The following is a 26243-nucleotide window of genomic DNA, read 5'->3' on the forward strand; positions in this document are numbered from 1 at the left end:
AGATTTATTATGTATATATACAGTGTTCTGTTTTCATGTACCCCTGAAGGGCAGAAGAGGGCGCCAGATCTCATTACAGATGGTTGTGAGCCACCATGTGGTTGCTGGGAATTGAACTCAGGACCTCTGGAAGAACAGCCAGTGCTCTTAACCTCTGAGCCATCTCTCCAGCCCCAAAAGTGTTTGTGTTTTTTAAAGCCAGAGAGAGGACAAAAAGCAGTCCATATTCCCAACCAAGAAGGGATATGGGCAGGATGCTCACCAGGGTCTTCAGACTCCATGGGCAGGCCTCCCCTCCCCTAGCACCAACTGCCCGGCCTCTTCCTGGGGTGAAAGCAATGCCTGACAATTCCTATTGTCATCAGTACTGACGACGTGAAGCAGCTTCCTGCAGGACTTAACTTCCTTCTCTTGGAGGGAAGCTCTTTAAAGACGATGTTGGGAGTGGGATGTGGTGGAACACTCCACCTGCAGGGAAGCTCCTTAAGCTCAGCAAGTAAATTCAAGGGCTTCAGGAAGTCCCTGAAACTGACCAGATTCACTAGACCTGCCCCTCCCAAGCATTCTCAGGTCAGCATAACTGCCTGGAACAAGCAAAGTCCCCCTGAGCTATTGTTGAGGAGGCTCAAACCAGTCTCCAGCCTGTTCAACTGCCTGTAGTTTGTCAGCGTGTCTGTGAGCTGTCTCGATGCAGCTGTCTTTTGAGTCACTTCTGTTCCTGTAAACAACCCTTCACCTATATTCTCGTATGCCGCCTCTGTAAACCTCATTGGCTAACCAGGCTGGTCTTTGGCGGTATCTGTGTTTTGCTCTGTCATGGGTTCCCTAACCAAGGTGAATAGACATTTGCTCGCCTCTCCCTAGGAATAGTGTCGTACGAGTACTTAACCATATCCCAGAACACAACTCAAAAGACTGTCACAGTACAAGTACTCAATCAACCATTATCCCAGAACACAACTCAAGAGTATCACAATACAAGTACTCAATCAACCATTGCCCCAGAATACAATCCAAAAGGTCTTTGAACTCAGTCCCCGTAAGATGAACAGTAAACTTTCCTTCCTCCTTTCCTGGCATGAGGCTCAACTGACCATCACTATTCCCTCCAAGAGCTTGGCCCACCTCTGTGATGGTGGCATACAAAGCCGTTAAATGCCCACGACTTCTAGGCCCCTTCCTCTGTGCTAGAGACATCCCTGAGGGGTCTCATGGCAAGAACAGCCTGTGACCCTCCATCTGGCCCAACCCTGGCTTTAGCTGTGTGTCTACATTTCAGCCACTTTAGATGAGGCTTTGCTCTATGTGAGGGTCAGAGAGTGCTAGTTACCATGTGCTTGCTCTCTCCCTCCCCTTCCCCCCTCACACAGGGTCTTACCATGTACACCTAGCTGGGCTTGAACTCAGGAGATCTACCTAGCTCCAGCGTCTGAGTGCTGGACTAAGGGTGTGCACCACCACTTGGATCTCGAGCCTGTTTTCTATAGTTCCTTAGTAACTTCCAAGTATAGTGTACAGTGCTGTATACCCCTCTAGAAAGGCTCTAGAAGCTACCACTGGTATGGCTGTGTTCACCTAGAGTAAACTTGGGCTGCTCTACAAGTACATATTCTCATCTTCCAGGGGTCAAGACAATCACCAAGTCCTATGTTTACAAGTGTCAGACGCCATCCCAGTGAGGCCACCAGCCATTGGGCTCTGTACATGTGTGGTTCCCCCATCCCTGCAGGGAGCTCAGTATCTAGAGGCCTCTAAATGTTTTACTGGGCAGTTCCTCATCTCTTGCTGCAGTTCCACCAGCAGGCCGCCAGGTGGCACCAACAGCACATCCAGTATATCTTGGGAGGCTGCTTGGACCCAGAATGGTCCCGTTCTGTTCATTCACAGATGTGCTATGTGACCTCAACCAGGGCCTCCTGAGCCCCTTTTGAACTGTATCCCCAGTGTGTTACCCTTCCTGGGATCCGGGTCCGGCTTACTGCTCTGCCCACACACAGCAGCTGGGGCTGGCCAGTGGCTTGGATGCCATCCTTTGGGGAGGGTCAAGAGAAGACTCCAGACAGTCAGGATCCCACTTGTCATCAGGAGTGTCTTGCTGGAGGGACGTCTGTCTTCTGAAGGCTATCACTGGAGCCTCAGGGACCTGTGCCTAGGACCCACCTTGAGGTCCCAAGTGACCCTGGCCACACTCCTTCACCTCCAAACCCACAAACAGGGCTCACACACTTCACACCATCCAGAAAGCAAACCACAAACTTGAAAAGCAATTTTTATTGAATTTGGAGGGACAGTTTCTTATTATAATAGTAAAAATGCTGAAGTTGAATGTTGTAAAAAACGACATGGTGCAGCAATGGCCAGTGTCTGGCCAGGAGGGGACAGGCCAGGGTGACAGCTGGAAAAGTAAAGCATCTAAAAGGACAAGTGCTAAGAGAGGAGCTCATGTGAGGCAGACACTCCCAGTGCCCCCAAGAGCCGCCACACAGGAGGGGAGGCAGGGGCTCTTCTGTCACAGAGATTAAAACCCCCTACAATGTCTCTGAACAGCATGATACACAGCCACAGACTGGATTCTTGTTCCTCTGTCAACTTAGGTGAGTCCTGGCCATCCCACTCAGCCCTGGTGCGAGGCTGCTCTGCCCTCTCCCACCCCAGAGGGAGAAAGCCAGCTAGCATACCACAGTGAGGTGCTTCTGGTGCCCTCCAGTTGGACTGTGGCCCTGGACCCTAAAGACAGGTGGCGGCCAGAGCGGCCAGGTCGATGGGGGCAGTGACAGGACCCACCCGGACCCATGAGCCCACATTGCACATGGTCTCCGAAGTCCTTAATATTTTTCTACATGAATCTAATTGTTCTGGGCACTGAGGCCACATCCGGCCTCAAATTGATGAAATAAATTAAGAAAAACCCCAGGATAATTTTCCTCCTGACCTGGCTGGGAGGTAGGCTGCTGCCCACAGTAGAAACATTCTCCCCTGGTCCTGGAGGCTGGCAAGGTTCCTCCCCAGCACATCCGAGAAACAAAACCATCAGCTAGAGACGATCCATGCGGGGCTTCTGGACTCGGCGATGCACGGAGTGATGGCTGCCGGCCGCTGCCCGGGCCTCAGGCCGTGCCACTGGCCGAGTAGGAGAACTGGGGGAAGTGCGGCCTCCGTTCGCTGTCCACACACTCCATGCTGTCATCTGCGGGCAGGCGGCCGGCCACAAGAGACGCTCAGACCCCGCCACAGAAACAGCCCACCCACCTGCCACATAACCACGTAAGGGAGGCCCTCAGAGCTCGCTCCCAGCCCAGTTGCTACCGTTCTCCCGAAGGGAGGGGCCTTTTAAAGGTGCGGGTTTGGGGCTGGAGGGAGGGCCTGGTGGGTAAGAGCACTGGCTGCTCTGACAGAACCCAAGTTCAATTCCCGGCACCCACACGGCATCTCACAACCTCTTACTCCGGTTCCTCCCCTCCCCCAAAAGACAAAACTGGAGTCAGCAGAAGCTTGACACTGAGGCACTTTAGAGCAGGATGGCCCTCACCTTGATCAGGCGGTGTGATAGTGATCATCTGAGCTGTGAACTCCTCATCGAAATACCTGGTGTCAGTCTCAGAGGTGACCTGGGGCTTGAAAGGCGGGCTCAGCTGTGGAGGAACCGGAGAGGACTGGTTACAGCTCCCTTTCCATCTCCGGGCAACACTAACTTCCTGAGGGGCGAGCCACTGGCCAGGGTACAGTAGATGAAACTAAGTAGGGCAGTGTAGGCAAGAAGAGGGCACCTAGGCCCGCCCCAAAGGGCAGAAGGTGACGACGGTGTCCATCTCCCAGCGGCAGGGACAGCCCTGTCTCTTTTTTCCTGCCTGTCATTTTCCTTGCAAGTTTTCTTATAAATGGAGAAAGAGAGAAGACTAGACTTCAGGTGAGCTCAGTCGCTCACTGACAGCCCAGGGGGAAGAGGCAAACTGCAAAGTGATGTGTACACGGAGGTGCTAACATCCCCCCCATTGGGTCCCACAGGCAAGGGTTCTCAACTTTGATCCCCCCAAAATCTGGTCTGAGGGCAGTGTTAATGTCACCTCAAGGGACCTCTAGATGGGTATGGACAGGAGAGGTGTGCCATTCACACCCCCATATGATCAGGGGGCAGGGCTCCAGCTGCTGGTCCCATGTGGCCTAGAAAGGCCATCCCAGGTAGGGGCAGGCTGGATACACTAAGGACAGGTTTGGTGACAGTGCTGGGCCCACATGCCATGCCTCATCAGCCTGTGCCAAGGCTGCTCAGGAGCCGAAGGGCACCCCACCTAGGGATGAGTTCAAGGGACTCTGCTCTCTGCCAGGGGCCCCCACTCTGCCAGAAAGACAGGTGCTGTCTAAGAGAATGGGACGGGGGGGGGGGGCTCTAGTGGAGCTGGAGAAACCTAAATATCACCCCCCACCCTCAGCTAGCTTTCAGGGCAAAGGCAGAAGTGAGGGCACAATCAAGGGCCTGGACAGGCCTAGGGTGTGTGAGTAAGGGAGGCATGCACATCCCTGTGGCTCCCGCAGGGGCATGTGATCCCCACAGAGCTGAGCCCATCCATCATGGGCATGTGAACCAGGAAAAACTGAAAAGTGAATGTTAGTGTGTACGCGCACACGTGTGATCCAGAGACGCGCACAGTGGCCAGATGCACACCTTCTTCTCATACACATCTTGCCACACGATGTTGGCAAAGAAGCGGTGCTGCATGATCTCCTTGGCATCCTCGGAGCCCCCGCCAAGCCTGTGGGTAGGAGACAGGTCCAGAGCTCAGACAGTGCATGCCAGGAGACTGGTTCATGGGGATGCTCTCAGGGTGGGGCTTCCCAAGCAGTTGTGGGTACCCCCTAGCTGCCTGACCGCCACCTGGGTCTGCCCTGGCTATACGTGGTGACTGAGACTCCACAGGGCGGTATGGTGGGCGCAGTGGGAAGCAGTAGTGTCCGGAGTACGGCTGAGCTCTAAGTACTGGCGGCCCCTACCTCTGCGTGGGGTCCTTCTTGAGCAGCCCAGACAGCAGGGACTTGGCCTCAGGGCCAAGCGTGCGCGGGAAGCGGATTTCCTCCATGAGGATGAGCTCGAACAGTTTCTCATGGTCCTGGTTGTAGAAGGGCAGGCGGCCACACATCATCTCATACATGACCACGCCCAGCCCCCACCAATCCACTGCACGGCCATAGTCGTTGTCCTCCAGCACCTGGATGGGGGACTCTGTCACCATGTGTCCAGGACATGGGGGGGTGGGGGAACACACAAGAAGAGGCAGAGCACCTCAGGGGCCAGGTACTCGGGGGTCCCGCAGAAGGTCTTCATGGTGGCGCCATCCTTGATACCCTCCTTGCACAGTCCGAAGTCCGTTATCTTGATGTGCCCATCCTTGTCCAGCATGAGGTTCTCCAGCTGTGTAGGAAGCCTCAGTTAGCGTGGCCAGGCCCCCGGTCCCCACTTCCCCGAGTCTGTGGACGCACCTTGAGGTCCCGGTATACCACGTTCTTCTCAGAGTGCAGATAGTCCAGGGCCGACACAATCTCCGCACCGTAGAAGCGGGCCCGGTCCTCGGAAAACACGCGCTCACGAGACAAGTGGAAGAAAAGCTGTGGGGTGGAGGGTGCTGAGGAGGGGCTGCATGAGGGGCCCCCACCCCTGTGACCCACAAGGCAGAGAAGGTTAGGGACTACCCCCAAAGAGAACTAGGGGCCTGGAGACTAACTCAGCAGAAACAGGACATCCCCAAGCAAGCAACTGTGGGCTCACAGGGCCCGGGACGGCAGCCCCGTCTGTACTGCAGAGAGGGTTCCAGGCTCTCAGAGGGACAAGTTCACCCAGGAGGTGCCCAGTTCTGAAGCTGCCTGTGGCCCTACCTCGCCCCCATTGGCATATTCCATGACAAAGCAGAGGCGGTCATGGGTCTGGAATGAGTACTTCAGGGCCTGGAAGGGAAGCACAGTGAGTCTGAGCACCGACGAAGCATTCACGCACTGGCAGTCCTGCCGCCCAGCCAACCCCAAGGTGCAGCAGGCATCTTAGTGTTGTCTCGGGCGTCAGTCCAGACTTTCTCGCCATCAGCAAATCCTTCTGCCTCAGCCTCCCAAGTGCAAGGACTGCAGATGTAAGCCACCATGCCAGATGGCATATTTTAAGATAAGAAACAGGGGTCTGGGTTCAAGTGCAGGGCAAAATGGCTTAGAAGTTGACTGCACCAAGTTCTGGGGTCACCAAAAGCCTCCAGGTGGGGAGTTTGACCTCCAGCTTAGCGTTTCTAGAACCAGTGTGCTGAGCCATCCCAGGAGCCTTCCCATCATGGACTGCAGGCAGCCCTGCTTAAAGGCAGGCCCCCAAAATGCTGACCCTGAGCCAATCAGGCGCTCTAACTGAGCCGCACTCACTGAACCCCGAGGAAAGCTGGTCTCCAGAGCAATCCGCCTAGAAGAGGGGTCTGGGAGGAGTGAGGGGATGGAGTCTGGGCAACCCACGGCCTCAGCAGAGAGGGAAGACCCCAGCTCCACGTCAGCACCTCACACCCCCTCCATCAGTCCACCTAAAGCCCTGGAAGCCCCTGTGTGCACAAAGGCAGCGCCGGAGCCTGACCCTCTCTACCCTCCCCCTCCCCATCGCAGGGGCTCAGACTGATGGCTGCTACTTACTGTAAGGAAGGGATGCCTGGAGTTCTGCAGGACACGGTTCTCAGTGAGGGTGTGGGCAACCTCATCCTGGAAGGGGGGACCAAGTGAGCACCCCTCTCCCCTGCAGCTCTCTCCCCCTCCCCCTCTCCCCTGCAGCCTCTCCCCCTCCCCCTCTCCCCTGCAGTCCTCTCCCCTCCCCTCTCCCCTGCAGTCCTCTCCCCCTCCCCCTCTCCCCTGCAGTCCTCTCCCCCTCCCCCTCTCCCCTGCAGTCCTCTCACCCTCCCCCTCTCCCCTGCAGTCCTCTCCCCCTCCCCCTCTCCCCCTGCAGTCCTCTCCCCCTCCCCCTCCCCCCTGCAGTCCTCTCACCCTCCCTCTCCCCCTGCAGTCCTCTCCCCCTCCCTCCACCCTGCCCTCCTGGCACCTTGGCGACGATGACCTCCTTCTTGAGGATCTTCATGGCATAGTAGCGGCCCGTGGCCTTCTCCTTCACCAGGATCACCTTCCCAAAGGTGCCCTTGCCCAGCAGCTTCAGGTACTCAAACTCGTTCATGGTCTGTGGGTAGCAGACAGAGCCTAGTTAGGGAGGACCCTTGCTCACCACAACTAGCCGATGGGGATAAATTCCACTGCCTTCAGCCTGACAGTGTCCAGGGGCAGCAAGGCTCCAAGTTACCCCACAGCAAACTCGAGAGCTGGAGCCGAGACAGGCCATTCTCACATCTGCTGGCCTGTGGGGACCAGTGAAGGGTCTGTACAGTTTAGCTCAGAGCACCGGGGCTTGGGAGATGGTGGGCATCTTCATTTTACTTTCTTCTTTAGTACTGTGGCTTCATGCATGCCAGGCAAGGATCCTGCCAACTGAGGTATATCCTCAACCATCTAAGGGGAGCCAGTCAGGGATACCAGGGCCTGCCAGGTCTTCCTACAACTCTGGTATCCCCAGCAGAACCAGAGCCCAGACTCACCACACGGTGCTTGGGCTTGGCCAGGGACACCTCCATCTCCTCAGCCCCCGAGTTGTCGCTGGGAGAACCTGATCGGAAGTCCATCGTCTCTTCCTCCTGCCTCTTGAGTCCATCAGCCACAGTCTGGATGGCAGTGGTCCACTCTTCCCTGCGGGGGTCAAGCGAGGCTTCAGGCACCAGCAGGGGCTGCGCCATGGCTTTCACCTACCGATCGCCTGGCCGCCCGGCCCTGAAGCCGCAGGCAGCCACCCAGAGCCTGGTCTGCGTACACTCAGGACTATCAGAAGACCTCAAGGAACTGGGGACACTGACGCTCCTCCCAGAATTTCGCCACCCACACCACACAAGAAGAACCAGTCAGAACTCTGCTAGTTCTCCAGAATGGGCTCAGCAGAGGCCTTTGGCTCTCAAACGAGCATGGCCCTGAGCAGGGGGCATAGCCCGCTGTTCCAGAAGCCCTCCCCACACCCTGCCCACTCACCGCTCCTCCGGCGTTTCCACGTGGAAGGTGCGCTCAATGACTGTGGTCCACTGCAGGCAGCGGATGATGAACGTGTTGGGCCTCGGCCGCTCTGTCTTCATCAGCTGGCATTCTAAAGGAGAGGCCAGGCAAGCGCTGACATCCACCGCTTCTCCATGAAGCCCTCCGTACAGTCCTGGCCAGGTGGACCCTATCCCCCAGACCCGCCCATCCTATCCCAGGAAGGTGCACCCCATCCTCCCTTTAAAAAAATTATTTATTTTGGGGGCTGGAAAAACTGCTCTTCCGAGGTCCCAAGTTCAATTCCCAGCACCCATATGGCAGCTCACAACCATCTGTAACTCCAGTTCCACGGGTCTGACACTGTCTTCTGGTCTCTATGAGCACTGGACACACACATACACAAAGGCACAGCAAACATCTTTACACATAAAATAATAAAGTAAGAATCTTTTAAGTCTTACATTTTTGATATGGGGTCTTTGGTGTATAGCCCCGGGACACTCCACATAGACCAGCGTCAAACTATGGCAATCCTCCTGCCTCTGCCTCCTAAGTGCTAAGTTTACATGTTTTAGCTACCACCCGGCTTTTCTGTTTTCCGAGGCAGGGTCTTGCTATGTAATTCTGACTGACCTGGTACTCACTATGTAATCTAAGCTGGTCTTGAGCTTGAGGCAACCATGCCTCAGCCTCCTGAGTGCTAAGACTCCAACATGAGCTACCATACCCAGCCACATCCCCTCAGAACAGAGAGCCAAGACCTGCCCGCTGGGACGCTCTGCTGAGGTGAGGCACTGTAAGAAGTGTAAGGCTAGATCAGCTAGCCCTGCACCATAACCATTTCTAAAGCTCCTCTTTCCTTTAGCTGCTGAACCTCTCTCATGCTGGGTCTCAACTGAGGGATCGAGGAACACTGGTATCCCGGGAGGGGCAAGAGTACGCCGCCCGCCCACCCCGTTCCGTACAGGGGTGTCTTGCTGTTTCCCCAATCACATATGGAGTCCCTGGGGAAATTACACACATGTGCGGCACCCACACCAGGAGCACGCACTGGAATACGGACACTCAGAGCACGCACACCTGGTGCACGCCTGGTGCACACTTCTATCAGGGTGGGTCACAGAGACGGCCCAGGCCCTGGGGGTCTGCATGCGGCAAGACTTCCTGTCAAGACTAGAAGGCAGGAGGGGCTGAGGGCCTCCCACATTCCACCGCCTGGGTCCTGGCGATGGGAGCGGCCTCCAGGCTCCAGTGAATGAGCAGGGGCAGTCTGCCAAGCCAGGGGCCAAGAGGGGCTTGAGGCCCAGCCTGGGGGAGGCCTGTGTCAACATGGAGTGGGGGTGGGAGTGGAAAATCACCCTGAGCCTTGTCCTCAGCACATCTGGGATAGCTTGTCAGGCCAGCAGATGAACACTAGCACCAGGCTGGGGTCTTAAACCCTCCCACCAGAACCCACCTCCATGGAAAAGCCCTCGAACTGGCTTGAACACGGCCCCACCCTGCTCCCTGCCCAGCAGCTCCCTTGACTGGTGCCCATACCTACGTGTCTGCTCTAGAGAGATCCCTTTCCTCCCTCCTGCAATAAGTAAGCTAGGATTCCTTCCCCATCCAGATGTCGAGGCAGCAACCTGTGTTAAGCCTTAAGGCTCTGGGGCCGATCTGGGGCCTGGCCAAGGAAGGTGGACGCCCCAGGATCTGCGGCAGGTCAAGCAGAGCTACTTGCAGGGCAGGAGCCTATCAAGAAGGTCCTGGGTGTAGAATGCAGATCCAGCTATGATAGGCACACGCTGTACTCCGGACTGCAGCCCGGGGATGACCCCGGAGTCCGCTGTTAGTAACCCCCTGGCTCGGACATGCTGCGACATATCACTATCAAACTCAACCACACCTACAAAACTAGCTGAGCCCTTGGCCAGTCCCAGGCAGAACTGGGCTGTCACAATGTGGCACAGGGAACAAGGACATAGCTTCTCAAGCCCCAAGCTCTCAAAGATAGTTTCACATATCCCCAACTTTATCGCCCTCACCAATCCTGGAGTAGGGCTGATTCCCAATGGCACTCCAGTAAGGGGACCACAAGACCCAGTTTTGGAAAAGGGCTTCTGATGCCCTTCCCAGGGACAATTACAGAAATGGCTCCTAGGATGTCATGGACTCCTAGAGCTGGGAATCCTCCTCCTGCTGTCTACCCAAGAGCTCCCAGTGAATGCCCCTGAGTGGCTTTTAGTCCCTATTAGAGGGATTCTGGTCAAGCCACTCTCTAAATCAGGTCCAGTCACCACATACTGGAACCTTCAGCCTTCCTAGCAAGGGCTCCCCGGCCCAGCCAGAGCTGGCCACTCGCCAGTCCTAGAGGAGGGGACTCCCAGGCTAGCACTGCCCAGCACCCTAGGACAAAACCCAGGTGCCTCTCCTCAGGTTCCTCAGTGGGCAGAGAGAGCTCCAGCCTCCCTATTGGCCTGCCCAGCCACCTCACTCGATCCAAGTGGCGAAGACACTCACGTGCCACTGAGAAGTTGTTAAGGGGAGACTCCCGCTGCTCCACATCCTGAGGCCGCTCCTTGTAGCCAATAAAGGTGCCATCATTCTTGAGGAGGAAGTAGCGTGGCCGCCAGGTCTTAATGTATTCCCCTGCAGGATTGGGGACATAAGGAGTTGCATGTGAACACCACTGCAGTGGCCCAGACACCTGAGAGGACCCAGGCACATGGATTCAAGTGAAGGGTACAGTGTGAGGTGGGGAAGGGACCTGAGCCACTTCAGCCTTCCCAGAGGCTCTGTCACTAGGGCAGGGCTGCCAGTGCGTGTTGCTGGGAACATCTTCCAGGGCTCTGCCTATGCAGCAGACCCAGGAGGTACCACAGCTGGAACAAGGGGGGCTTGGGCCCCAGCTGAGACCTGGGCTGTGCCCAGCTGAGTCCTGGTCGCCCAGGTACACAGGAACCTCGTTCCCTCCAGTTTTGCAACATCAGCCATAAGCAGGCACCACACTCAGGAACCAGAGCAGATGTCCTCTGTGAGCTCCCAGCGACCGTCATTTTTCATACTGACACCCGGAAAAAATGTTTAATTTACATTTTGCCGAGCAAGGAGTCTGAACAACAGGGAACTAACTAATTAGGCAACTTCTTCATCTGAGGGGACACTAGGCTGAGGACAGGAGGGGCAGCCCACAGGGCTGGGGTCCCTCTATCTGGGATAAAGTCGCCTTGCCTCACTGAGCCCGAAACAAAGGCACCTGGAGGGATGTGTAGTGAGCAACTGCTTGGGCCAAGCCACAGGCACCAGGCAGTGCACCTCATCCCGTTTCCACGCCCCAGGGGGGCTGGCCAGCTTTCCTTCTCTACCCTCTTATGGTATGTGCCAAATCTAGGCGTTCTCGGAGTACACTTTTCCAGGTGAGATACAGTCTACCTAGTATAGCACACCAGCTTGGACCCCTCCAGGCTCTCTGGACCTGCCAGGGCACAAGCAGCAAGGGCTCTGGGTGGCATATTGCAGAGTTCTGCACGTGAACCACCTCCCCATCTCCACCATCTAGCCCCTTCCAATCGACACCCTGGGAGGCATTTCCAAACACCAGCCTTGCTCTGCGTGATCCTGCACGAATCGGAATGAGAGAAAGCTAAGAGACGAAAGAAGGCTCTTGGTGAGGGAAGAAGTGAATAGAGCCACTACCAGACCAAGACCCCCACTGCAGGGGGCTGGCAGCTATTAGAGCTGGGGATCCCGTCCCCTCGTCACTGCAGATCTCCTAAGCCCGCCATCAGCACTGACAAAGACCCCGGCTCCACAATGGATAGGGCAGCAAAGAGGAAAGCCTAAGCTCCTCCTGACTCTGTGGCAGGTGCCCAAATGTGGCTGGTGCTCCTCCAGGGCACAGGCAACGATATTCTACTTCTCTTCAAGGGCCACAGTCCACATGTAACCACTAGGACACCTGTAAATTGATTCCTGCCTCCCATCTTTACTTCCCAGAAGCCTAGCTCCCCAGCCCAGCCACCTCCCACAGCTCCTGGGGGTCTCAAAGCAGTGGCCAAAGCCAACCTTCCCTTGCTTAGGAGAGGCCTCAGCAACTTGCCTACACAACATGAGCACAGAACAGGGTTCCCACTCAGCTGTGCAAAGTCCCCTGAGACCCTGCAGCCACCAGCCCTGCTCCGGACCAGGTGCCACACACCTGCAAGCATTCACATGCCCAGGCGCCCCACGGCAGCCCCCCTCCTGGCACAGGGCCTAGGAGGTGCAGGGGGTAGGCAGGGGCTCTGAGTAATACAGCAGAGCCACTGGGGGTGAGCAGCCCACCCCCAGCCTGCTCCTTCCTAGGCCACCCGCCGTGCATGCCCACCCGCCAGCACCAGTCTGGAGCTGTCGGCCCCTGATGGAGTGCCTCCCATCTCACCAGCTGCTGCTCCCCGGGACACTAACTGAGTACGGAGGCTGATGAGCAACGCACCCGTGCCCCAGAAATCCATCTTGATTTACCAACTGCTGCCCGCCCCGCTGTGCTCAGTGCAGGCCCCCACACGAAGACCACCACCCTGACCCTGAATCTACTATTGGCTCTTAGCCTATATGACCAGCCCCTTAGGCCAGATAGATTCTGGAATGTGAACCTGGAGGTACAGGCAGAGGGGCACTCACCAGACAGAGGAGAAGGCAAGTACCCAGAAGGGCCTAGGTGCCCTTCCCCTCCCTGGCCACACAGAGGCCACACAGCCAAGGAGAAATGTAAAGCAAAGTGACCTCATCGGGTCTTTTCCTGTGGCGGCCTCCTTCCAGAGGAAAGGGGGCCACAGTTCTGGCACACACAGATCTCAAGGTCTAGCCAGTGGTCAGTGGGGGTACCTCCTGGCTGAGCCAGCTGCAGCCTGGGATGTGGCCTGCCTGCCTGTTAATGAGTTTAGTCCAGACAGACCCCAAGTTGTCGTACCGCCCCCACCCCCACCCTCTGCAGAACTGGGCCAACATATGACCAACAAATACAGGAGGCGGCTACCCTGGTCCTTCATGGCTGCATGGGACCTAGGAATACTCCTGTCCACTCCTGGGATCTCTTTTGGGGACATGGACCTCAGCAAGCCTCCCTCCAGCTCTTCACCCCAGCAAGGAGGAACTACTACTGAGCCATCCTGGCCTCCGCCGAAGTGCTGGGCTCTGGCCCACCCAGGCTCCTCTTGGCTCCCTACCCCATCTGGATGCTTGATACCCTGACCCCAGGCAAGGCAGAGTCCAGCTGGAGAAGCGCAGCACCAGCTGGGGCCCGCCACCTGTCTACACAGCCTCTGGGAACGCAGGTACACACGGCCCACCAGAGGTGCCACGCTCCGCCGGAGTTTCCTCCCCAGGCCTGCGCTCACAGACATGGACAGATGACAAAATACCAGGTGCCACCTCCACGATGGGGTCCCCACGGGTCCAGACGCCTGACAACAGCTCCCCAATGAGCAACCAAAACAGCAGACAGCGGACACCCCGGGCTAAGCCCGGCATCGCAGTAGACCCAGCTGCCCACTGAGCAGAATGCAAGTCCATCCAGAAGGTCTCACAGCTGATATGCAGAGATGGCAGCCAGTGCCACCCCACCCAAGCACCCATCCCACCTTCTTGCACCAAGGCCAGCACCTGGGAAGAGGCAAGGCCTCCCTCAGTCCCACCCACTCTTCCAAGACCAGATCCTGTCCAAGTCTGGAGGGAAGGGTACCCAGAGATGCCACTCATTGATGTCCTCATGACGCATACCCTCCAGCATCTGTGTGGATTAGCCTCCAAGTGCCTCCACCAGGGCCTTCTGGACCTAAATCACAGAAGGAAATGGGGAAGCCGGGCACGATAGTGCATACCTTTAACCCTAGCTCTCAGGAGGCAGAGACAGTGGCTCTCTCTCTCACAGTTCAAGGCCAGCCTCATCTACATAGTGAATACCAAGCCAGCCAAGACTGCATACAGAGAATCTGTCTTAAAAAGAAAAAGGAAAAGAACCAGGCAGTGGTGACGCACACCTTTAACCCCAACGCCTGGGAGGCAGAGGCAGGCAGATCTCTGAGCTAGAGGCCAGCCCGGTCTTCAGAGCGAGATCCAGGACAGTTAGAGCTGTTACACAGAGAAATCATGTCCCAAAAAACCAAATAACTAAGAAAAGAAAAAAGGAGGAAGAGCGAAGTGGATGCTGGATGCTAGGTCCTGGCACAGGACTTCCACAGAGGCTTCCCCGGCTTGGCCTCCCACAGCAGAGCGCTGTAACAGGGCAACGTGACAGCCACGGTCATGGCCTACACTTAGACACGTCCTAGGGTCACCCATGTCCTAGGTACAACTAGAGTCACCTCTCACTGGCCTGGCCCGTGTCCTTGTCACTGGGACCATTTTCTCCAAGCCCCTGGTTCTCGGGGAAACTGCTGGATAAACACTTTGCCGCAGTGGCGGTGGCAGGCAGCGGCTGGCAAGGCTCCAGGCGGCACCGAGCTGTTTCTCCACAGCAAAGTGAGCCCCAGCAGGCCTGGGGAGCGGGCGCCAGCTGACAGCAGCGACCGAACGTCCCCCACCGCCAACACATCCATCGCACCGACAGCTGCCGGGTGCCCATTTACCTTCTCCAGCACATTGAGCAAGCGGTCTGCTGATGGCAGCCCGTGGGGCCGCTGGCCCAGCTCTTGCTGCCTCCTGGGCAGTGGGTGGTCAGCAGCTGGCAAGGTCATCTCCGAGGCCCAGCCTCCCAGGTCCCTCTGCAGGCCCTGGGCTCCATGTCTCTTGACCCCCAACAGACTCAATGCCCAAAAGCTGGGCAAAGGCGGGGTGGAAGGGTGTGCCGTCCACGAGCAGTGCAACTCCAGGTCTGGTGTCACCAGGTATCGACCAGGTTCTGCCTTTCTCAGAGGAGTGCACATGTGGGTCTCACAGGGTGGGGTACCAGTGGCCAGTCTGGGCCTGTAAAAGGCTGGCACTCCACTGAGCCTGGGTGGGCTTTTTGCCATAGCCCACAACTCTAAAATCTCACCTAGCAGGAGGAAGGGCTCACTGTACCCACCAGCTTTCTGGAGAAACTGAGGCTTAAAGAAAGGGACTCTAGAGGTCACAGAGAGGCCAAAAATAACCAGAGCTGAGGGACTGCCAGGACCGGCAGGCCTTAGCTGAGAAGGGCCGAGATCCAGCAACCACCCAAGCACAATGCCTCACATATGAAGTGATGGACCCCGTGGCCTGCTGCTGCTCCAGGATCTACTTCACACGGGGGGGACTAGTTCTCCAGCCTCCTAGAACCCACTGGGGGTATCGTACCTCCCACAACTGCCACCTCCAACACACAGGGAGTACTGGTCCAGACTTTGGTCCACTTACCTACCTCCTTCATAGCACTGCCCTTAGCTTCCCTGGACCAGAAAAGAAGGTCAGCCTAGAGCCCCACCCTAGAACACATCCCCAGGCCTCCTACCGCACTCAGATCATCTAACTCAGCATAGTCCCAGCTCCTGTGCAAGCCACACACACAGCCCGTCCTGCACCTGGTGTTTAGTCTCCCCATGCCAGTCCAGCGCCACATCAGCCACCCCGCTTCCCCAGACACAAGGCACAGCCGAGAGACCCCACACTGTGCTGAGTCCCAAAGGCTGTGCCCTCCTGTTACCTAGCCACCTCCCTCCCTACCTCATTTGTGGCACAGCCCAAGAGGCCCAGACAGTCCTGTAAGATGGCTCAGCAGGTAAAGGCACCTGCCCTCCAGCCTGATGACCCAAGTTTGATCCCTAGGATCCACCTAGTAGAAGAGAAAATCTACTCAAAAGGTGTCTTCAGAACACATGTATATTGTGGCACATGTAATCACCCCCACCCCTGCATGTGCGCGCGTGCACGCATGTATATACACAGACAGACAGACAGACAGACAGACAGACAGACACACACACACACACACACACACATTCTCTCTCTCTCTCCAAATTAAAGAAAAAAAAAGAGGCCCCGACAGAGCAGACAGATGTGCTGGGAAGCAGAGGCAGCCCCAGCCTTGCCTTCACCCCCAGATACCAGAGCCTACACGGGCCAGCCAAGACCTGGCCAAGGGCAGGGAAGCCTTCTCTAGAACAGTGTCTTGGGGCCCACTACTAAGTCCTATGCCAAGAGCCCAAAAGGGTGAGGCAGGAAACTCACAAGTTCAGGCCAATCTGCACTACAAAGTAAGACCCTATCTCAAAAAACAACTACTGAAGGAATGGAGGGGAGAGGAGGAGGGAGGGGAGAGGGGAGGGGAGGGGAGGAGGAGGGGAGGGAGAAGCAAGACACCCAGAGGCAAAGGACAGGTCCCTGAGCATCAGGAAGTGAGGCATGCAGCTCCCCGTACACATGCCACTGGCACTGAGGGCTCCTGGCTGCTCCCCTGCCCCTCTGCCTGGCCTAGGTCCTGGCTGGGGAGGCTCTTCTGGGGAAGTGCTGGGTGTGGGTGGAGCCCCAGCCATAGTGGGGTGGCCAGGACAGGGAGGGCCTAAGGGTTGGTGCTGGCTGCGGGCCTGGCCCGGGTGGGGCTGGGCAGAGGGTTGCCAGCCAAGGACAGGAGCGTTCTCCCAGTACCCCATGCACTTCTAGGAACCAGCCTGAGGCAGCCCCTCCAGCTACTCCAGCAGCGGCAGTGGCCACGGTTCTGCCTACCACGCAGCACCCCACCTCCTTCTAGGTCTCTGTTCCTCTGTCCAGCGCACTCTGCCACCCTGCACAACTGGCCGGGCCGAGGGGCTGTCCCAGGCCCAGCAGCTCGGGGGAGTCCCATGTCCACACACGCTTCTCCTCACCACCTTGTGACCTCCATGTGGCTCAGCCCCAGGGACAATTCCATGAGGGGGACAGTGATCAGGAAGCGGAGAGGAATGCTGCCCACTCTGGAGTCACCAGGCCAGGCCCACAGTGACCCTCACACCCAGTGGAAGGCCGCCCAGCTTCCTCTTTTGTTGTTTGTTTTTTAAGGGAGAACTCAACACGCTCACAAAACAGGAAACTCAGCCCCAGCCACACACTCCAGTGTACTGCCCCCTCCACGGGCGGGCCCAGGGCACTCAGCTGCCACCCTCTGTCCAGTTCTCTAGCGGGTGCCACATGCGTACGTACCTCTCCCTCAGGCTCAGTCTCCACACACAGCACCACTGCCGTCCTTAATGTTGACCTGCCCACTGGGCTCAGGCCCGCTGGCTCTCCCCAGAGACATCGCGAGCTCCGCACTCACTGATCCAGACCCAGAGCCCCATACCACATGCCAGCTTCTCTCCACCCATCGGAACCTCCTCTACCTGACGGAGTGAGAGCAGCTAGGGGGTGCCCACCCTGCTGGGCCCCTCAACTCAGTTTGCTGAGTGAGCGAGCCTACACCTGGCCCTGCAGCTGGTCATGTCACCTACTTCACACACACAGCTCCTTCATCCACTGGGTCAGTGTCCTCTGCTTCTCCTGACCCACCTGTTGTGGGCTGGGGGACACAGACAGGGGCTAACCTGACCAAGCAGATGGCTACAGGTCAGCTCCTGTGCACACAGCCCACCAGGCATCAGGGATTGGGGGGAACAACCCAGAAGAGTAACACAGACAAGCCTGTGGCCTCAGTGCACAGCTCATTTGCAATCTGAAGGTCACAGACAAGTTCAGCCACACCTGCAATTCAACCCCAGGCTGGCGATCAAAACCCTGTCAGAGTTCACTGACCCCAAACCTCTGCATTTGGGGATGTATGGCCAGCCCTGGGCCCTGGCATGTCTACTCTCCTGGGTGACGCTGCTGCCCTCGCTGTCCGCGCCTGTTCATCAGGCTGGCCATGTTGCTTCTAGCTCGTCTTTAGCTCAAGCCACTGCCTTCCACCGGTCTATGGGCCCCTTGTTGGATGCCCAGAGACTTATCAGGTCCAGCCGCAGATCAGTGCATAGCTAGAATGTCTGCCCTTGTACTGGGCACTCGGCTGGGCACCCTCTGGTCCAGAGTACAAACAGTCAGAGCTCCCAAGAGTGGCTTGGGGACTCTTCCTGAGGGGTGAGCTCCCAATGGGTAGGAGAACCCTGGACCTGGGATCTCTGCAGATATGGAGTGAGGGGGAGGAAGATCCTCTCTATATGCCCAAATAACCTCGAAGGCATAGTCAGTCCATGGGGAGCTTGGGAATTCAGCCACGATCCAATGTGCTCAAAGCCCCTGGCTGGACATGGGAGACCTAGCAGATGCATTCAGTTCCCAGGCAGCAGTACTCTGACCTACAGAGTCAACAAAGTGGAGGCTATGGGGGATCCCAGGTGTCCAAGGGATCACGGGACACTGAGGGACAATTACAGTAGCTTTTCCTTCCATGCCTACCCCAGCCAAGTCAGAGTGGCCTCAGGCTGGAGGTGGACCTAACGTGTTCTGACCCTAACCCAAGACAGGGAGAGTTAGAACCCCAAACCAATGATGCAGGCATGAGTTGGAACCCATAACATATGGCAGGGTGCTCAGAAGGGAAAATGTCACCAAGACAGGCTTTTCTCAGCAAGCAGCAGCAGGCCAAGCGGTGGGACATGGCTGGGCCAGAGCAGGAATGGCATATGGACAACATCATCCCCATCAGAGCCCTTACCAACCGGGCTGGAGCCAGAGGAGGTAAGGGACCATGAGAATGGCCTGTCTCTCCTGGCCTGAGGCTGGTCACCAGGCCACTGTCCCTAGAGGCTGCAGAGACTGGGAATCCCCTACCCCACAGACAGGTGTTCTCTGTCCTTTCTACCTGGCAGGTGTCGTTGTCTAGTTGGGCCATCCCACAGATAATACTCTCCTCTCCACATCTTCACCCACCCCCATTTCCATGCCATAAATGTGGAAATCAAGGCCTAAGGAACTCAGTGACCTTCTCCTGGGGAGGAAAAATGACCAGGCTGCTAAGCCAGGTTCAAACACAGCCTCTGCACAGCCATGAGTCTGACATCCTATTCCACCTGGCCCTTCACAAGGCTCGGCCGTAAGGAGCAATATGACACCCCCCAGGCCTCAGAAGGCTTCCTGCCTGGGGAATGTCCCAGTAACTGGAGGCCCATAACCTCGAGACTAGCCCTAACTCTGACAGCCATACGCTGTGCGTCCATGAAATAGGCTGTGTATGGCCAGGGTCGGGGAGAAACAGGAGCCGAAGCGGACGAGTCCCACTTCCAAAGAGGACTGACGGGTGAGGCGGACAGCAGAGCACACGCCAGGGATCCGAGCTCAGGAGGCAGGACGCCTGGGGGCTGGGGAAGGAGGCACTGGGGAGGTGGAAGGCAGGTGGAGCAGGACAGACTAGAGACAGACAAGAGGTACAGGTCACAGCCCTGGCAGAGCCCAGCACAGACTCTTCCCTGGAGCTGCCACACTGAGACCTCTCGACACAGACAACCTCCCACCTCCCTTGGCTCATGGCTCTCGGGCCTGCCCTGCTAGAATTCCTATATCCCACATCTCATGTCCTGACACCAACTTCTGTCCGTCCCCACTCTCCGTCTTCTGTGTCTGGTTCCGCCTCTGGCCACCAAGATCACAATTCCCTCTGCCCGAGAGCCAGAAGGGAGTGGGAGCAGTGGCTAGCATTGGCAAGGATCACTAGAACTTCCGGTGGGAGCAGGTCTGCAGGAAGAGGAAGTCAGGAGGGGCTGAGATGCCTGCCCCGGGGCAAGAACAAGTGACTGTCCTAGGGAACTGGCTTTGAAACTTAACTCCTGGCAGGAGGGAGCTGGTGGGTATGCTAGAAGGTGAGGGGCCATGGGCATAGGAACAGCCAGTCAGCTCTTCAGTTCTCATGCCAACAGGCCCCTGTTGGGCCCCTGCTGATGAGGAGCCCCCTGACTTCAGGAATCCAGGACTGAGGTGGGCACAGGGCCAAGCAGAGCAGCCCTGCCCTACGTGCCCTCAGGAGCCCTTGGGCAGTGCCCAGGCTACCAGCCTGCCAGCCCTGGAACAGCAGCCATGTCCTTGCTGCCTTCCAGGAAAGTCAGGAATGAGGCTGCAGCAGCTGGCCCCACCCCCAAGCCGCTCAAAGCAGGCCCTGCACTGGGCCTCAGCCTCTAGCCAAGAGGCCCCAGAAGGAGGCCATGACCTCCATACTATGGGAAAAACTGGGCCCGCACTCCTCCTGAAGCAGGCCTAGGGCCCCACGGTGGGGAGGTGCCGCTCCTGCCCAGCAGGCCTGGACACAGCAAGCACTCTTTGATACGGCCATAAAGTTGCCCGTGGACCATTATACCCACCCCACCCCACCACCACCACCCCCCCCCCCCGCCCCCGCCGGGTTCCACACCTGGGCAGACCCAGGCCCAGCCCTGCTGCCCTGCAGAGCAGAGACTGACCTCGTTTGTGTAGCCAGCCCTCCTTCACAATTGCTACGTCGTTCATGGTATCCGTGGCCCCCACAGACCGGGGTAACCCAGGGATGCTCAGAGTGTCTTCTCAGCAGGCTGAGCCCAGCCGGCTTGGCCGCAGCGTCTAGAAGAAGCCAAGAAAGCATGTGAGGCAGGGTCCTGCTTGGGGTCAGCTTTAGTAAGTCCCAGGACCCACAAATTACCCACATGCCCTCATGTGATCTACCCCCCTCTGGATCCCAGGTTTCCTCTTCACCCTTACCCTGCCAGCCTGACTGATTTATCTCAAAACTCTGCTGTATAAGACCCACGTCCAGGGGAAGCCGCACGCAGATCCAGGCGCGACAGTCTAGGACGCAAGGCTTGGCCAACCTCTACCTCCCTGGCCTCTGCTGGACACTCCATCCCGAGACGGGGGATGTTCCTGACAGGCAGCTGGCTGGATTTGCTACCCCAGCAAACAGTCCACCTCCTCCAGGCAGCGCTGACCGCTTGTGCTCTGCTCCACACTAGTGAGGGTGTTTGTGTGCTGGCCTTGTCCTGCATTCTCACCAGCCTACAGTCTAGGACACCCAATGCGGAACACAGGGTTCCCATCTGCTCGGATTAGGAACACAGGAATGTAAACACTAAAAAGGCACAGGTAGAGGAGGTAATGGTATAAAGCAATGCCCACAGACCTTCAGGGCAACACTAAAAACCTCCTCAGGCGAAACCCCAGAGCCTCCCAAAATCAGCACCCTGTTCCTCTGAAGCTGCCTCATCCACTGGGGTAACGTGTACCAGGCACCTTCCGTTTTTCCAAGGTCTTCACTCTATATCGGGGGCAAAGAGACTGCCAGACAGCTTGCTGGTAAGGGGCATCCAGAGCAGGGTGGTTACAGCCCACAGTTACAGCATTCAGCCCACACATGGGGCAGGCAACATACAAGACCCAGGGTCCAGCAGTGGCCCACCAGCTGGCCTGTGCCAAAGCACACTCTGCCAGCTCATCTTACAAAGTTCCATTGCTTCCTGGCTGGAGAAACTCGTGGGCACCCCTCAAGCCCCAGTTCTTACATCACCAAGTCTGGACACTCTGGGAAAGTGTATTTGGGGACTCCTTTACCAGCAAGCCTGTGCTGTGGTCCCTCCACCTGCAGAAGACCAGAAGGCCACTGTGGAATAGATGCCAACTGGGGTCTACTACAGCTAGACCCGGACAACCTCCGAGGTCACCACCTCTCTAGCCCGGAAGGCACATGCTAGCACCCAGAGTCACGGTCACTTTGCCTTGACTGAAGCTAAATGTGGAACAAAAGGAAGACCCTGCTGCTGTGTGTCAATGCCAAATGCCAGAGTAGGCAAGACCACACCAGCCCAAGAAGGAAAGCACCTTTCCTCAACAAGCAGGTGGCAAGGGAAAGCCAGAGTGAAAAAGATAAGCCAAGAAGGAGCCCCCGAGGATGGCTGTCAGAGTGGGTGTGGCCTGGAGGCAGAGGGCTGGACTGCAAGACCTCTCTCTGGATGTCCCCCTCCCCCACCCCCACCCCGACCCAAGGTCTGCTGATGACAGTCAGCTGTCCAGAGCCATGTAAAAATAAATTCATACGCACGGAGTGAAGAGACACAGCAATGTTAACCAATGTCCACATCAAGCAGCCCTGAGCATGGGACCTTCTTCCCCCCGTGCCTCTGGAGGGCCTTGCCACAAGGGCATATGGTTGCTATTGTTAAGTCTTAGGAGTTCAACCCCTCTGGGACACTGGGCCCACACGCCCAGCTGGGGCCCCACCAAGGAGACTTGCCCTTCACTGGAGTGATGGCTCTAAGCAGTCAAGGCTAGCCACCTGGAGCAAGACCAGGGCCCTCGGGGAGGAGGAGTTTGGCCACAGAGCAGAGGAAGGTTCAACCACCACCTAACTTAGAAACCAGTCCTCTTTACGACAAATCCATCAGTTCTACCGGTATCCCGGATCCCTGAGGCCGAGCCCATGCGTCCTCTAAGCCCCAGCCCCTCCAGAAACCACCTAGTCCAGGAAGCAGTTTCCGGGCCCAAGAAGGCTAGCAGTCTTTTGTGGGCTAGCCTGGGCACAGTGCCACCGCGCACAACTTTCTGTCCGTGGGAAATGAGTTCTCCTTCCCAGGGCCCTCCCACCACACGCAGGCCGCGGGGCGAGCCTTTCTCCTACCCTCGCTGGCCGAGTGCCCAGACAGCCCCAGGCCCAGGGGCGCACCGGCCCCCAGTGCGCACGCCAGCGGCGCCCCTCTCCCGCGGCCTGGCCCCGCGGGGCGGCCACCCAAGGTCACGCGGCGGCCGCCCGCACCCTCGCCGGCGTGGGCCTCCTGCGCGATCAGCCCGGCCCCGCGCGCTCCCCGCCCAGGCCTCCGCTCGGCCACTTCCTGCTCTGCTCGGAGGCGCGGCGCGGCCGGGAACAAAGCAGGGTGGCCGCGGCCCGGAACAGGGCGCGGCGCGGGCACTCACCGGGCCGCCGCGTGCGGGCGACGGGGCCTAGCCGGGCCGCGGCCTCGGGCGCCCGCCGCTCCGCATCCCGCGGGCGGGCGCTGGGCGGGGCCGGCTGGAGGCAGCGGCGGCCGGGCGCGCGCTGCTGGCCGGGTCTAGGCCGCCGCGGTGCCGGCCGCCGGGCGCTGCTCGGTCCGCTCCGCCTGTCCGGACTCGCGTGCGCTGCCGCGCTGGGCCGGCCGCCCGCCGCCTCGGTGCTGCCGCCGCCGCCGCCGCCGCCGCCGCCGGCCCGCCTTCTCCCCGCCCCGCGCCCGCGCCGCCCGCCCACATCCGCCTCCGCCGCCCGGGCGCCCCCGGCGCGGCCCGCGGCCAGGGCGAGGCACCCCGTGAGCGCGAGCGCGGCCCCGCAGGCGCCGCCCTCGGGTGGCCCCAAGCCAGGGCCACGCGGGTAACGGAGCCCCGCCGCAGATCCAGGGCCCCAGCTCTGGCCTAGGTTCCCCCGTTGTGTGAACTGCTGGCCGGCGCTGATCGGCCTGGCTCTCCAGACCCCACGGAGGCCGGCGTGGGGAGGGGATCAGTGGGGAGTGGATCAGTTTTGACTTTCTCAAGAGGCCCAACTGTCCCCATCTTGGGAGCCGGGAGAGACCGGCTGCGCTACAGGCCACACTACACAAAAAAGGAAGGCTACCCCCCCGGGGGGGGCGGGGGAGGGTCATTCGACTCAGTACTGTCTGCCACAGAAGCGGACGGGGACTCTGCAGGTGACAGGGAGGAGGGGACACACCTGGACATCCAGAGGGGCCAGGGTGGTGTTGGGGACAGACTCGAGGGTAGGGCTCGGCCAGCCAAGACCTCGCTGTGGACTCAGATGGGCGAGGCACCGGGGAGGGGCCGGGGGGGGCGGTTCCTCATGGTGTCCCGGAATTGAAGAGTCAAGGTGGCTCCGGCCTCGAACCAGCCCATCCTCTCCTCTCCCCCTTCAGCCTGCCCCAGCAGTTCCTGCGCAGAGCCCCTCCCTCATCCCCGAGGCCCAAACTGATCATAACCTGTTTGTGCGTTTACCTTCTTGGGTTGGGTCTTTTTTCCGAGGGGGCATTTTTTTGTTCTTGTTTTTGTTTTTCATCCAAGGGTCAGAGTTCACCTGGAGTGTATAAACAGGAGGGCAGATTTAGTCCACGCTGGCGCCCAGAACGGAGTCGCCGCTAAAAATCGGCGCTCCGTCTCTGCCTCCGGGGGCTGACCTGGGAAGCACGCCCTTCTCCAGGAGAACTCTCCTCTCCGCAGGGGACACACACGCAGGGGGCGGGGTGGGGAGGGGGGGGGTCTGTTCTGGGCTCTTCCTGCAACACAGCTGCCCGAGCTCCCCGCACCTCCAGGGCGCTAAGTCAGAGGCCCAGCAGGTCTGTGCTGCTCCGGCTGTATCCCTGACCTGAGGGTCACCCTCATATCCATCATTCATTCACCCAGCAAACGTGCACCCTCGGCCTCCTGGTCCTCCAACCCTGCTTCCCCAAACCCGGTGCTTCACAGGGCTGAGCAGGGGGGGAGTGGCCACTGGGAGCCAGCAGGGCGCCCTCTTGTGGAATAGGTCGCAATTCCAGGCTGCTCTCCACTGACTGATCTCTGGGTGCTCTCTCTGGAAGGCACGGTTGCACGCTTCCCTGTGGTGAGCCGTTTCTATGCAGTGCCAAGTCCTGCCTTCCCTTCTCTGTGTGTCTGTCTTCCCCTGTGTCCAGGGTCTGCCTGTGGACAGAGTGCGAAAGGTAACTCCCTCTTCTGGGCCCGCGCTTGAGCAGCACCCCTCTTGGGCCTCCTAGACAGAGCCGCAGTGAGAAGCACGCCCCGGAGCCCTGCCTTACCGTGACTACGTTTCCAACAAAAACTGCGGTCCCTGACCGGGCACACAGCGCTTCTTCCCTGTCCCCGCCTGCAGCTTCAAGTGCCTGAGCCCTGAGCTAAGAGGTCTGGACCTTGAGGCAGCGCCCGGGTCAGATGGCACCCCAGAGCTGGAGAGGTTCTGGGCTGGTTCTGGTTCTGTCGCCTGTAGGCCACAGACCACTGGCCCGTGGAAAAGGATCACGGAGTGCCAGGTAGCAGAGCTCTCAGCACAGATGATGGACCAGCTTGAGCAATGTGGCGTGACCCCGCGGGTCTGCCAGGTCTGTCTTTGTACTCTATAGCTTCTCTGTCCTAAAAGCCACGGAGGGCCATGGAGGGCCATGGAGGGCCATGGAGGGCAAGCAAGGGGCCAGGCTTTGGGGCATTGCTAGATACCCAACGTGGAGGAAGAGGGACAAGGGGGCTGGTTGGTGTCACCGCTCAACATCCAGCCATCACTTTCTCAAAAACCATTCTGTGGCAGGCCAAGGTGGAATCGGTGCACACAGAAGCCATGGCCCTGGCAAAGGGACAGGGATGCACTTGCCTGACAACCGTTGGCTCTCTACACATGGCCAAACAGGTGTAGAGAACTGGTTGCAGGTCAGGAGGGAGCCGGGAGGACCACTCTAGCTAAAGGGGTGACCTTCACTCAAAGACAGGAATGGAGAGCAGCCAGCGATGGATGGGGGCTTTGGGAAAGAACATTCCAGAACTAAAGGTCTATCACCTTATAGCGTATCATTCCGTAAAGTTAATTTTCATAGATCCTAGAGTGTCCTCTGATTTCCATATTGTTAGTGGGGATTATTAAGGCTACAGGGCAGCGATTCTCAACCTGTAGGTCTCAGAGTGATTCTTTCACAGGGGTCACCTAAGACCATCAGAAAACTCATATTTACATTATGATTTATAACAGTAGCAAAGTTACAGTTATGAAGTAGCAACAAAAGTAATCTTCTGGTTGGGGTCACCACGACATGAGGACCTGTATTAAAGGGGTGCAGCATTAGGAAGGCTGAGAACCACTGCTCTCGGGGCTCAGAATCATACTAACCCTGGGAAGGGCTGAGGCAGAGGCAGGCTCCACCCCAGGCAGGCTCAGAGAGGGTCAGTAGGGTCTGGGCTTACCCTGGATCCATGATGTGGGCCCTTCCTGCTGAGGCAGAGTAGAGGATAGTCAGAGGAGGGAACTGCCTTCCTCGGGCAAGGCTCCTAGGCTGGGGACAGCCAGGCTCTGCTGCCCCTCAGCTGTGCTGTGTCTGGATAAATGTAGTGTGACTCCAGGTTCCTTACTGCAGTTGCCAGATTTAGGAAATAACTCATCTATCCCGTCAAATTTGCATTTCAGATACACGTTTCTTCCAGGATGGGGATTTGAGACAGGGCCTTGCCCATGTACCTCAAGTTGGTCTAGAACTCAAAATACCCTGCTTCGGCCTCTGTTTAGTGTACAGTGTAGTTTTCTTCCCTGTGGAATCTGGGTCCTCCGGGGACCCTGGCAGCCCCTTAGT

At 58.0% G+C, this 26243-nt stretch overlaps 1 protein-coding gene across 2 annotated transcripts; it reads right to left on the reverse strand.

The window, feature by feature from the left end:
- Positions 1–2253: 2253 nt before the first annotated feature.
- Akt1 (AKT serine/threonine kinase 1) lies at positions 2254–23160 on the reverse strand. Of its 2 annotated transcripts, none has more exons than XM_028883701.1 (14): positions 22873–23160; positions 20397–20532; positions 10582–10710; positions 8077–8188; positions 7596–7743; positions 7052–7183; positions 6652–6717; positions 5869–5937; positions 5476–5601; positions 5279–5407; positions 4990–5204; positions 4664–4751; positions 3530–3632; positions 2254–3187 (listed from the first exon to the last, which is right to left on the reverse strand). In XM_028883701.1, exons 2-14 carry the CDS (start codon positions 20440–20442, stop codon positions 3108–3110), a joined length of 1443 nt encoding a protein of 480 aa, XP_028739534.1. In that variant the 5' UTR covers positions 20443–20532; positions 22873–23160; the 3' UTR covers positions 2254–3107. The 2 variants fall into 2 exon arrangements, with proteins under 2 accessions (XP_028739534.1, XP_037066798.1); XM_037210903.1 differs by lacking the exon at positions 22873–23160 and adding an exon at positions 22580–22602 and having other exon boundaries at positions 2256–3187.
- Positions 23161–26243: the final 3083 nt, after the last annotated feature.

Source organism: Peromyscus leucopus, chromosome 14 (assembly GCF_004664715.2).
Source record: "Peromyscus leucopus breed LL Stock chromosome 14, UCI_PerLeu_2.1, whole genome shotgun sequence".
NCBI classification, from domain to species: Eukaryota; Metazoa; Chordata; class Mammalia; order Rodentia; family Cricetidae; genus Peromyscus; species Peromyscus leucopus.